The sequence below is a fragment of the Catharus ustulatus genome, chromosome 3, assembly GCF_009819885.2.
Source record: "Catharus ustulatus isolate bCatUst1 chromosome 3, bCatUst1.pri.v2, whole genome shotgun sequence".
NCBI lineage: Eukaryota > Metazoa > Chordata > Aves > Passeriformes > Turdidae > Catharus > Catharus ustulatus.
Window position 1 is genome coordinate 12,787,512 of NC_046223.1, and position 12,105 is coordinate 12,799,616.

Here is a 12,105-nt window from a genome sequence, read left to right on the forward strand (position 1 = left end):
GCGCGCATGCGCGCGGGGCGGTGGCGCGCGCCGTGGGGGCGGGCTCCTCGACGGGAGTTGGGGCCTGAATAGGAATTGGCGGGCTGGGTGGGAGTGCTTGGGAGAGCCTTTCCCTGGGAAAGCGACTCCCGGTCCTGCTGCTGGAGCTGCTGATGATCATCTGCCCGGTGGGAGTAAGGACAGCAGGGCCTTTCTGTGCTGGCATCTCCTGAGTGGGAGCTATCCTTGGACGCGTCCAGTACTGGAGGTGATATCCCATCCGCCGGTGCGTAGTCGCCGCTGGAGCGCAGTGCTTGTTCGTAGAGTGAAAACAATTCGATTACCCTCCCTGCTGTCTAATAGATGAGCTGAAAGAGAGCGGCAGCTGAATGCAATGGTACGAGCCATTCATGCACGATCCCCGTAGTAATGAAGAGGCTGAACTGAGACTCCCTAAAAGAAAGGGAGAAAATATAAATTGCCCCTTTAAGCCTGCAAAATATGCCTATCTCATTTTATACCCTTTATATTTTTTGTGTTAGTCGCAAAACCACTGCTCGCTTTCCCAAATTACTGGCAAATGACGGAGTTGGTGACTAGCAGCGCGTCGGGCTCATCCCTGGGAAGCGCTGCGGAAATGGAGCAGCTGCGGGCGGGGGCGGGCGCTGGGATCCAGCCTCTCCCCCTCACGGCGGCACGGAAAGCTTGCTAAAAGCAGCTCGACAACCGGGGAGCAAAAATATCTCGTTTTTACGTAGCAGATGCACAGAGCGCAAATCCCGCTCCAGAGGGCAGCGGGGCGGCAGCGCCACACGCCCCGGCTCCTTGTTTGGCAGCGTGGCCTGACGCTGGCAGACCTCTGTGTGGTTTGTAACACTCCGTGTGCCAGCCTTCGGCTCCCCGTGCCGGGGGAAGCGCTCGGCAGCGGTGCCAGGAAGCGGGGGCAGCTCCCGGGGCCCTCGGCGGGAGCGGGAACCGGGCCCGGTGAGCGGGAGAGCGGGATGGGGACCGGGGGCCCTGGGGCTCCTGCCCCCGCCGAGCTGGGCTGTGCAGGCTCTCCCTGCCGGGAAGGCATTCCCGGGGAACAAAACGACCTCCAGCCCTTTGTGCTCCCCGAACCGCGCTGCGCCCATGGCTCTGCGAGACCGCTTGGGAATGGTGGGATGGGAATGCCGGACGGGGGAACAGCGCTTGCTGGTGCTGCAGGGGATGAGGAGAAAGGCGCTGAACTTTCACCTCCAGGGTTTTGTAAGCAGGCAGAGCAATAGATGGAGTGTTGAATGCAACGGGAAAGCGTAAGGTTACAGCGGGGTAAGAGAGCAGTGGGGTTTGAGGCTTTGCTGTGTGCCTTTAAAAACAAGAGGACTCCGTGGGGAATTACAGAACTCCAGATTTATGCAAACTACTTGTGCGAATGTCTGCTATTAAAAAAAAAAAAAAAAGAAAAAAGGCAAAATTTTGCTTAAGACAAATCTTTACATGGAGGCAAACCCAGTTCTGACGTGAAGAGCAAAGCAAAAAGATGAAAAGATTGACTGCATCTGCTGCTTAATCTGGTTTTCTAGGTCCTGGATGTAGGAAATATGAATGATTGGCAGAGAAAAAGCCCTCTGGACTGGGAAACATATGTGAACAAATTGGTGAAAGTTGCAGTTGAGAAACATGAATATGAAGGATGGGTTTTAACAGTTGACCCAGTTTCTGCCACGTAAGTACCAAAGCTTTTATTTCTGTAAAACTAATAAAAAGCAGGATTTTTAGGAGGAGAAAAGATCCCAAGGCTGAAGCAAACTTTTTTGGAGCAAAAATGGCATGTTATCTTGTTAAGTTGCAGCTTCTGCTGATGGCTGCAGCCTCCTTATCTTCTGGTTTGTACTTCCTGTGCACCTCATCTCTGGCTGGGAAACTAAAAAGTCCTTGATTTAGAATAAGCACTGCTTAGCAACAACCAAAATATCAGTGTGCTAGGAACGTTATTCTCACTGTAAATTCAAAATTCAGCACTGTGCCAGCTTCTAGGAAAATTGCTAAGGAAATCAACTCTCTACCAGCTGAATGCATGTGTTCAAGGTGAAAGTTCACAGCTTGCAGCCAAGGTTTCAGCAAATCCAGCTACCCATGCTAAGCAAGTAAAGCTAAGTGAACAGCGTACTAAATCACACAGTATTATAATTCCAAATGTCTTACTTTCACTTAAAACTTACATATTAAACTATACTACTACCTCTCAACAATCCATGTGCTAAGGATCACTTTTAATAATATACCAAACCCTGCTTTACGAAGAGTGCAGGAGTGTTTGCAGTGCTTTAGGTGTTGAAATTCTTAGCCTTTGTCCAGAGTTCTTGCATTGATGCCTGGCTTTCCACTCCAGCCAGAGACCCAGGAATGCAGAGAGGCTTCTTTGGAGAGCAAGCAGGGAAAATCAGGGGCACTGGACAGAAAGTGGTACCACACATCTCTGGTATCCCAAGTGAGTAACTTGAAAACAGGGTTTGAAAAGGAGAATGTGCCAGGGAATGGGCAGAAATTTGTCTCCTTGCTGCCAGAGGTCTTTCATGCTGTATTGGATGCCAGTTTGTCCCACATGAACACAAGATGGAGGCTGAAAACAAAAACATTGAGCTTCTGATGTGTTTCAGAATGGGTTGTTGCTTCACTTCTGGAGTAGCTCCAATAAGATCCTGAAGTTTCCTGTCATTTTGGTGAGAAAGGTGCATGCAGCTGTGAGTGATTCTGGTGATGGTCCAGGCTGAAATCAAGGCATATCTCACTGGATGCATCCCAAAAAGTCATTACTTCCACTGATGGTGGCTATAATAGGCTAGTAAAGTGCTGGCATTGAGTTCTAGAATTTTGCTTCCTATATGAGGAGGAAAATGGTTTCTGATGCTCTTTGTTGATATATGAGGAAGAGATCCTAGAAATACAAGGAGCTGCCTTCCTAGTTGCATTTTAGGACTTCTGGGTGATGCGCGGAAAGCACTCTATAACTCACAGAAATAAGTTATAAGAGTAGGTATGTATTTATTCAGCACTGGGTGCATGGGGGATCGCTCCTCCAAAAGCATGCACACTTTTGTCGACCTGTGCCTCGCCTTTTATTCTCTACAAACTAGGAATATACAATTCGCCTAATACATATTCATTGCCTATCCCCGCTTCATATGGAAATTAGTTTCACGCCTCTTTTCGACTGCGCATTGTTCCTTTTTGGGTTGCTCTGGTGGTCTTCGAGGGTCTTAGATGAAGTAAGGAGTCTTCCTCCCAGTTTGAACTTTTCACTTTGTATTCCTGCGCATGCTCTCTTCTTAGTCCTTTGGTCCATTTCCGGACTTCAGTATCAGTTTTCTCTTCCCAGGGACCCCCTCATCCTGTGGGTCTTTGTTCTTCTATTTTAATCTGCCAACTTCATCCTGCAGCTTGGCTGCTCTTCCTGTTTTGCAAGCACCATAAATTATAGCTGACACTATAGTTTCGTCAGTCCCCTTTTCAATCAAAATCTTTCTAAATATTTAATTCTTAAATCTGAATTTCTCTATTTCATGGGATGCAAGTGCCCGTGGGAAAAGACCAAGCTTCTACAATGTGAGCCTGAGCTCACAGTGTGTTTGCAGTGTGTTCCTGTTGTATTTCCATTTCACAGACTGGCAACGGTCATAAAAAAAAATTCTTTTGGCAATGATCAATAAATGCTACTATTCTTTCATTAAAAGTTTCTGGTGGTGTTAGTTGCCTTCAGCATTCAAAGTGCTGTATGTATGAAGGTATCACTGTTTCTGAATGTTTAAATGTTTTAGGTTCTTCAGCAGCGTTGGGAATGCTGCACAAAAATATTTAGATTTCCAGACTTGACATTTTATTTTTTCAAAACGAAGTGTAGGTTAGTGTTCTTCACAGCGTCTAGAATAGTTTCAAATTCAAGACCAGCAAGTGCCTGCAGAGCCCCACATTTTTAGTATTTTAAGGGTATAGCACCATGCGTTTCAAAGGAAAATACTGGGTGCTGGATATTGCCTAAATACCTGTGTTAGGCTGATGCTAATGAGCTCTTACCTCCAAAACCCTGGAGGCTGCTTCTTCAGTTAAGAACAGGAACTTACACAATCTTCTTTCCTTGACAGCATTGTCCTTGCAACATTCCCAGAGAACGAGAAGGGGTCCATATCATTCATCATGGGCCACGCCATCCAGGAGGTGGAAATACTGCAGGAAGGGGACAGTGACATGAAGCAGCGCCTCGCTCGCATCTCCGCGCCCGAGGAGAGCCAAGCCTACAGCCCGGAGGAGCTGGAGAAGAGGAAGAAAGCCTTGAAGAGCTGGCTGGAGACAAACCACATCCCGGTGGACGAGCAGGGGGAGCAGGGCAGGGCGCTGAGCGTGGCGGGGGTGCTGACCATCGAGCCCCCATACGGCCCTGAGCAGTGCAGCAGTGCCAACGAGATCATCCTGTCCCGTGTGCAGGGCCTGCTGCAGCGCTTCCTGCAGCAGCAGGAGCTGCCTGCTCAGCAGCCCTAGGAACTGCCCTGTGCTTGGAACTCTCTGTGGTCACTATTTGCAGAAATGCTGCTGTTTTGGTACTTTTGCCTTGAATTTTTGTATGTAAAGGAGAAGTGTAAACAAGCAGAAACGTTTTTTCATGCGCTGTTTTTATTAGAAACAAGCTGTTCGATAATGCTGATGTATTAAACTGATTTATCAACTTGTCAGTTTAGAATTTTTGTAACATTATTGTAAAAGATGATATGTAATACGTTTACTGTTTTGCTTACCAGATTTTTTTTTTTTTTATAAATGAAGAGAATTATGACACTTGGACTTCCCAAACCAAATTTTAAAAAAATGTTCAGAAAGCTGTTTTGTTGCTTTTGTGGCTGGTTGTTTGTTTGTTTGTTTTCCCATTACTGTTCTCTCGGTTTAGAACATAAATCACAATGTATGTCCAAGTTTCTAAAATTATTAGGGAATGTTAGCAGGCAAATAGCAGATTTAAAAACCATTACCTAAAGATATTAATTATTTTAGAGCAGCAGTGCCTGGAAAACCTGTGTTCTGTGAAAGGAAAATTTGTTGCAATTCAGTTAAGTTTGTGTTTCTTAGTGCTCTGTTTCTAGTTTATGCCAACACATGATGTAGGAATCATTATGTGATTATTCTTGAGATTATTAATGCAGTGAGGAATATTTAGAGCCCTCATTTGTATCAGTGTATTTGGAGATAAGCACATTGGTGTGCTCAAATGCAGCTGGAAAGTCTGCCTTTGTTCCTAAAAGGCTCTCCTCATTCCTGCTGGGATTTACCTAAAATTACTTTGAATCTGTCAGGTTTGTGTTGATTTTTTCTTTAAAAATATCTACTGCACATCCATTCTTGGGTGTGTCTCCCTGGAAAGGTAGGGAGACGCCAACAGGACAGCTCCAGCTGCATGCCACGAATCAGGGGATAAACCAGGGCCTGAACTCCCGAGGCTGGCTGGGATGGATCCAAGGTGCGTGAGCCGTCACAAGAGCTTTGCAGCAATTGGGGAATGCCTTGTTCCAAGGAAGGCACCAATCCTGGACGTGGGATAAGCTGATGGCGTCAGCTCCCTCACCTTAGCGCAGGGTTGTGCAACAGAACTAGTGGCTCCCTACTGGTCCGTCCCCTCAGAGCCGGACAGGAGCTGTCACTGCGGGCTAGCGGGGGCCAGCGCGGGCCCAGAGGAGCCAGGGGCGGCCGTGCCCCGCCCGTCCCCTCCAGCCCGCGGGGCCGCCATGGCCGCCGCGCGGGGGCCGCCTCTCGCGAGAGCCGCGCGCGCCGAGCTGCGGGCCCGCCCCGCCCCGCCCCCCGCGCGGCGCGCAGGCGCAGCGGCTCTACCTGTATATAAGGGTCGCGCCTGCCCGGACTCGCGTTGTCATCGGGAGGATGTCGCGGTACGGGCGATACGGTAGGGCTGGCAAGGAGCTTGGTGGGGTCTCAGACTCGCGTGGGGGATTCCGTGGTGGGGAGGGCGGCGAGGGGAAGATGGCGGAGACGGCGGCGTTGGCGCCGCTCCGGCGGTGGGAGAAGGCGCCCGTTCCCTCCGGCGGCCGCGGAGAGGGGCGGTGGCAGTGGGGAGGGGAGGCCAGGGCTGCCGGGCGCGGCGGCGGGATCGATGCGGGGCGGGCGAGGCCCATCCCGGCGGGAGCGCTCTAAGATGGACGCGGTGTCAAAGATGGCGGCGGGGAGGGGGCGGGGGAGGGGCGGCCGCGTGCCCGGCGCGCGCGGCACTGATATGGCGGCCGCGTGTCCCCGCAGAGACCAAGGTGTACGTGGGCAACCTGGGCACGGGCGCCGGCAAGGGCGAGCTGGAGAGAGCCTTCAGCTACTATGGGCCGCTGAGAACTGTGTGGATCGCCCGGAACCCGCCGGGGTTCGCCTTCGTGGAGTTCGAAGACCCCCGGGATGCTGAAGATGCTGTGCTTGGCCTCGATGGGAAGTACGTGCATGCCTGGAATTTCTTTGAGGGCCGCAAACCTCCATGTCCCTACCCCACACCAGTCGTGGATGTTTCATGCTCGTTGCTAGGGCGCATCAAAAGAAAATACTACTTTGGCTTATAGCTGCTGTGTCTTGCAGGATAATATGCGGCTCCAGGGTCCGAGTGGAAGTATCCACAGGGATGCCGAGGCGCTCCCGCTATGACCGGCCCCCTGCCCGGCGCCCCTTCGACCCCAACGACAGATGCTACGAGTGTGGTGAGAAAGGCCACTATGCCTATGACTGTCACCGTTATAGCCGGCGAAGGAGGAGCAGGTACGTGCGGGGCCGGGGCGGCCGTCTTGCTTCGCCAGCTCGCTTTTATGTAGTTCTTGTTAGCAAAGAACACAATGTTACACCGGTTTTAACGCTAATTGTCGTAAGTCAACAGGTGTATATCACAATTTTTTTTTGCTAATACATATAAAATGTTAATATCTTAATAATCAACCTGGTCAAAACCTTTCAGGTTTCTTCGTTTGAGTCAGTCGCCTTGATTCAGAATGTCACGAGCCTTAAGATTTCATGCTGAGGCGCCTTGCAAATCCGACACTTAAGATCCTCCTAGACCTTGAGGTGATCAGCATAAGAGGCCAGATCCCCTCGAGCCATCTACACGTAGCTTCACCTTATTCTTTAAGGGCAGAAAATTTGAGACGGTGACCGCCGTAACAGTAAATTTGGCTTTCAATTGGGGCCCCCCTCCGGTTTAGAAAGAGGAACACCAGATTGACCACATTCCCACCTAGAAAAATCTTCTTGCGTCAATCAAGCCTCACCCTGGCTCATTGGGCTGTCAGTTTGATCGTCGTTAGATTGAAGAGAACACCTACCTAGATGCAGCGCTCGCCTATAGATACTTCTAGATCGTCTAGATCTGCTAGACCTTGGGCCAAAGAGGGTCGACCTGCAAACTTGCAAGGTTTATTTTAAATACGCATTACAGTGTTTTCTATTCTAATGTAATTCTGCAATGTAATTCAGCTTTTAACATTTTTCTAGGTAGTAAAAATGCTCAAGACAAGTAGGCCCAGACATTTTTCCAACTGACAGATGCTAGTGGTGTGGTTTTGTTGTTTTCTTTGGTTTCAATTTTGGATTTTCTTTTTTTATTTTATTTTTTAATTCTCTTTTTAGTTGTCTGAAAAAAAGTTTTGACTTCAGCAGGGCCTCACATGTGCTGGGTGCTGCAGCTGTCTGCTGATACCTGTTTTTTCTAACCTAAACCCAGGTCCCGGTCTAGATCCCGCTCGAGGTCTCGAGGAAGAAGGTATTCCCGGTCACGCAGTCGCAGCCGTGGTAGGAGGTAGGGCTCTGCCTTTTCTGTTTTCATTCCCACTGCTTCCTCTGGGGACCCCTCCTTCCTGTCCTGTAATTGTTGTGAAAAGTACCTTGCAGTGATGGGTTGGTTTTCACTTTGTTTTGCAGGTCCAGGTCAGCTTCGTACCGCAGGTCCCGGTCGATGTCTCCTCGTAGATACAGATCCTTCTCACCCCGCAGGTCCCGCTCTGGTTCTCTAAGAAGGTCAAGGTATGTGGTTGCTGTTAAACCCACAGCATTGTTGAAGGGAGCAGAACTTGGAGCTGAAATATCAAGTGTCTATATATAGCATATATAATCAGTAATTTTGTTTTGCAGTCCATGTGTTGGTAGGAACCTTTGTGGTGTTATGTGCTTAAGTGCTAGAATACTTTGTTAAAAGATTAAGTATATAATTCTGGAACTGCTGTTCCTGAGATTTTATTTTTCCTTTCTAAAGTTGTACCAAAGTTACAGGCTTGCTCTGTGGTTAAGGCTTCCGCATTCAGCCTCACGTGTACAGGCCGTAATTGCTTAGTCCAGTAAGACAGTGGGATTCATTTTACATGCATGGCTTTACTGACCAAAGGTGCTACAACCTTCTAATGATAAAAATTACTTCTGCAAAACCAGCAGTTCAACAAAGTTCTCAGTCTTCTGAGATATTTAGCATAACTGTTTTTTATCTCACCTGTATGAAGCATGTGATAGTAGAGCTTGCTTTTTTTTTTTCCCCAAGATCTAGGTCCAGATCACGCTCCAGGTCCCGCTCTGTTGTATGGCCTCGAAGCAGGTGAGCCACTTGTTCTAATTCAAACCAGTAATGGTTTGGTTGTAGTGGTGTATTGGGGTGGTTTTTTTTGTTGTTTTCTTCTCTTGGGGAATTTGTCTGGAAGCACTTAAAAGGCTGTCCAGCAGAGCAATATTTGCACTTAATAATTTATGCCTTTTCACAGACAAAAGTAGTGATTTACAATTTAAGGTCTGTGGAGAGAATTTTTAAAAACAAGTTAATTCTTAGGTATGTGGTAAACTGAAGATAGTTTTGTGTGCTGTGCTGCCTTTTACTTAGCAGTGGAAGAGATCCTCATGCTGCTGAGTACCAGTTCTGGGTGGTTGTGACAATTCCCATCTTCAGTGACATTTTATGGGGGTGAAATGGGACAGACAGTGGCTCACGATAGTGACCAGGAAGGTTTCAAAGCAGTGCCACATAACATCTTGCTTAGCATGTGCCAGCAGTGTCGTTGTAGTATTTCTCTGAGTTAACAGGCCAAGTAAAGGTGAATCTTGATTACCCTTCAAAAACTGTTCTGAGCAAAAATACAGTATTTTGCTTTTTTGGCCAAGCTTGTTGAACAGAGTATTCTGATGTTGAGTCATAGCCTCAATTCTGACACTCTAGGAGGACATATTTTTAAAGTAACAACAAATATTTGAGTTCATAAAATAATGTAATAAATGTGGAGGAAATTCTCACTGCTCAAGTAGACTTTAATTCCTGAGATAAACAGGGAATACTTTACTCACTAGTAGCCAGATACTGGTGCAAAATCTGTATTATGCTTGAATAAAATTGGCATTGGGAACTTGAGCTGAAGAATGCACTAGCTCTTCAGCACACACATCCTTGTGGCTTATTCCAGGCTCTTAATGTGCTGTTAAAATACTTTCTAAGATGACACTTGAAACTATTCTTCCCTTTCTAGAAGGGATGCTTGCAGGTAGGAACAAAGTGTGGGAGTCTGGTCTGGTGTTTTGTGGAACTGGCAGCTGAAGCTTTGCTGGGGAGCTTCCTGTGCTTGCATTTGTGCTTTCTGATGAGTGAGGTCTCTGCAGTAGGAACTGAAGGATTCCCTTGGGAGGTCCCAGGGAAGGCCTGCAGCACCAGAGCCTTCCCTCCGTGGTTGGTGCTGCTGTGTGGGGTGAATTTGCTGTTGCTGGTGTAGCTAACTCTCGATGTGTTTGCATGCCCACTGGCTGCTTTGCTGAGCTTTATTTTTCTCCTGTTGTAGGTCTGAGTCTCATGGTAGATCTAAATCTGGCTTACCTGCTAAAAGGTGAGCGTTCATACAAGTTACCACTCAGTTGGTTTTTGTTTTGGTTGGTGGGGTTCTTTGGTTTTCTCCTCATGATTCAAAATGTCCGCTTGGACCAGTATTTCAGTTGCAGGGTTCTTTTTTTTTTTTTTTTTTTTACTTTTCATAGCTGTTTTCAAAAACATTTTTCATACATTATGGGGCTTTTTTTAACAGCTCATTTTTTGTGGGACAGTAAGCAATTATTCCAGGCTTTTGCATACAGATGTTCTTCACTCATTATCACAAAAAAAAATATTTTTGACAGGATCTGGGGCATATTTTCTCCTATTCTTCTCAAATGTCTGTAGCTCTCTCTAACTCTGCTCAATTCACTGTTCCTGCTTTGCAGGGTTACTGTGATTTACAGCAGCTTTGAAGCTGTGTGTTGCTCAGAGGGCTCTGGCTTCCAGTGTTTTTTCCTTCTCACCTGCAGCTTGCTTAAAGTAACTGGGTACACTTGCTACCAGCAGTGTCAATGCATTTAACATCATCAAATTTTTCTGGTTTTAAATGGTCAGAAGTGGCTACTGAGAGTACCCCAGTGTACCAACCACACTGATTGATTTGTTTGTTTGTTTTTAAACAGCCGCTCAAAGTCCAGATCACCATCTCCAAAGAGAAGGTAGGAATGTCTTAAAAATGTCTGTCCTGTGGTTCCTTAGCACTTCAGCTGGAGCAGTTCCTAGAGAAATTAACTTGGGCAAGGATAAAAGCTCAGGTTTTTTACTTGCCTAAATCTGTGAGCTATGAGAAGATGAATTGTTCATGGGCATTTCCTGCTGCTGGTAGTCAGAATGTAATGATGATAACTCATAAGGAAACCTGCTTTAATGAAAGGTTGCTGAGGAATTTAGAATCTGGGGAACAAGTGAGTAATGTAAGGTGTGGAGCAAGCCATGAAAGCTGTGTAGGATTAAATTCCTTCTGGTGACTCCTGCAGGCTCAGGAATTGCACTGCTGCCAAGCTGTGCTATGCTCCATGCAGGAAGAAGTTTTCCTGTGTCACCAGAGAAGTATGTGCTGGAATTGAGATTTCTGAGCACGCTTGATGTCTCAGCTCTCTTAATTAACCTTCAGCTTTCAAGCTTAAAGCAGTTGTGTTGTTAAAGTGTAAAATACAGCACTTATTATATTATTTGAGAACTGTAAATTAAAACAGGGGCAGAACTTCAGAGGAAGCCTGGGGTAGCGTGCACAGTTCCTGTTGGTTTTGCTGTAGGAGGTGTTCTTTATTAATGGTTTGTCTTTTTTTTTCCTTCTAGTCATTCACCATCAGGAAGCCCTTGAAGAAATGAAAGTCCTAAAAGAATGGGTTCAAATTTAAGAAGTTTAGTAAAAAAAATTATTTTGTTTACATTATAAGGGATTTTGTGACGTAAGGGCTTAGTCCTAGAAGTCAGTTTCTATTGACTAGCAATTGGCATGAACATCTTTATCTTCTAAAAGTCCTGTTAGCAGACTAATAGAAAACTCTTCTGTTGTGTTTGTGTTCTGTGATCTGAAAATACTGGGCGCTTTTTTTTTTTTATTGGTGCATTGAAATAAACCGCATTTCTAACTAAGAAACCAATTGTGCTAACCCTGCTGTTCATATTTGGGATGGGGAAGCAGGCAGTGTCCCCCTGGTGAAAAACAGCATGGAGGTTGGGTCAGGCACATGTGTGCCATGTGCATCCCTGCAGAGCACCAGCTCGAGGGAAAAGATGCCAGAGCCAGGTGGCTGTTCTGTATATACTGTATGTATCTACCTTTTTTAGGAAATTTGAAGGGTTTGTGGAGAGGACAGGTCCTAAGCACAACCTGCAGGACATGTTCAAGTAGCAGGATCTGGGGGGAAGTGGGAGCTCAAGTTCCCCCTGTCTGACCCTGTCTGCCTACTTCCATCCTGGCAGTGAAGTGTGCCCAGGGACGGGCCTTGCTGCTGTGCTGATCCGTGGTTGCTTTGGGAAACCAGACTGTCCCATCTCACCATGGATCAAGTACTGAATTAATAAAATAGCGCAGGATCTTTGCCAGTTTGATTTATCTCTGCAGCTGATAATGGCTGTTATCAGAAGAGCAAGGAAAGGGGAGTGCCAGGTAATTTTAGCAATGTTAAGAAAGACAGCACCCTGCTTTCCTGGAGTTGCTGAACATCTGCCTGCCCAAGGGGAGAATAAATTGCTCATCTTTATGTGCCTGTGCATGGTTTTGCTTTATTAAACTATCTGTACCTCGATGTGTGAATTTTCTTACACCCATCCTTCTT

The 12,105-nt window shown here is 46.8% G+C and overlaps 2 protein-coding genes across 5 annotated transcripts; both read left to right on the forward strand.

Annotated features, from left to right (window-relative positions):
- Positions 1 to 21: 21 nt before the first annotated feature.
- Positions 22 to 5,055, forward strand: GEMIN6 (gem nuclear organelle associated protein 6). Of its 3 annotated transcripts, none has more exons than XM_033053978.2 (3): positions 22 to 265; positions 1,545 to 1,687; positions 4,104 to 5,055. In XM_033053978.2, the coding sequence occupies exons 2-3, from the start codon at positions 1,563 to 1,565 to the stop codon at positions 4,495 to 4,497; spliced, it is 519 nt and encodes a 172-aa protein (XP_032909869.1). In that variant the 5' UTR covers positions 22 to 265; positions 1,545 to 1,562; the 3' UTR covers positions 4,498 to 5,055. The 3 variants fall into 3 exon arrangements, with proteins under 3 accessions (XP_032909869.1, XP_032909867.1, XP_032909868.1); XM_033053976.2 differs by lacking the exon at positions 22 to 265 and adding an exon at positions 290 to 376; XM_033053977.2 differs by lacking the exon at positions 22 to 265 and adding an exon at positions 588 to 963.
- A 741-nt stretch (positions 5,056 to 5,796) lies between these two features.
- LOC116993432 (serine/arginine-rich splicing factor 7-like) lies at positions 5,797 to 12,075 on the forward strand. 2 transcript variants are annotated; one of them, XM_033053974.1, is made up of 9 exons: positions 5,797 to 5,905; positions 6,256 to 6,436; positions 6,577 to 6,753; positions 7,709 to 7,783; positions 7,906 to 8,007; positions 8,516 to 8,569; positions 9,792 to 9,836; positions 10,444 to 10,479; positions 11,120 to 12,075. In XM_033053974.1, exons 1-9 carry the CDS (start codon positions 5,884 to 5,886, stop codon positions 11,142 to 11,144), a joined length of 717 nt encoding a protein of 238 aa, XP_032909865.1. In that variant the 5' UTR covers positions 5,797 to 5,883; the 3' UTR covers positions 11,145 to 12,075. The 2 variants fall into 2 exon arrangements, with proteins under 2 accessions (XP_032909865.1, XP_032909866.1); XM_033053975.1 differs by lacking the exon at positions 9,792 to 9,836.
- The last annotated feature ends 30 nt before the right edge of the window (positions 12,076 to 12,105 follow it).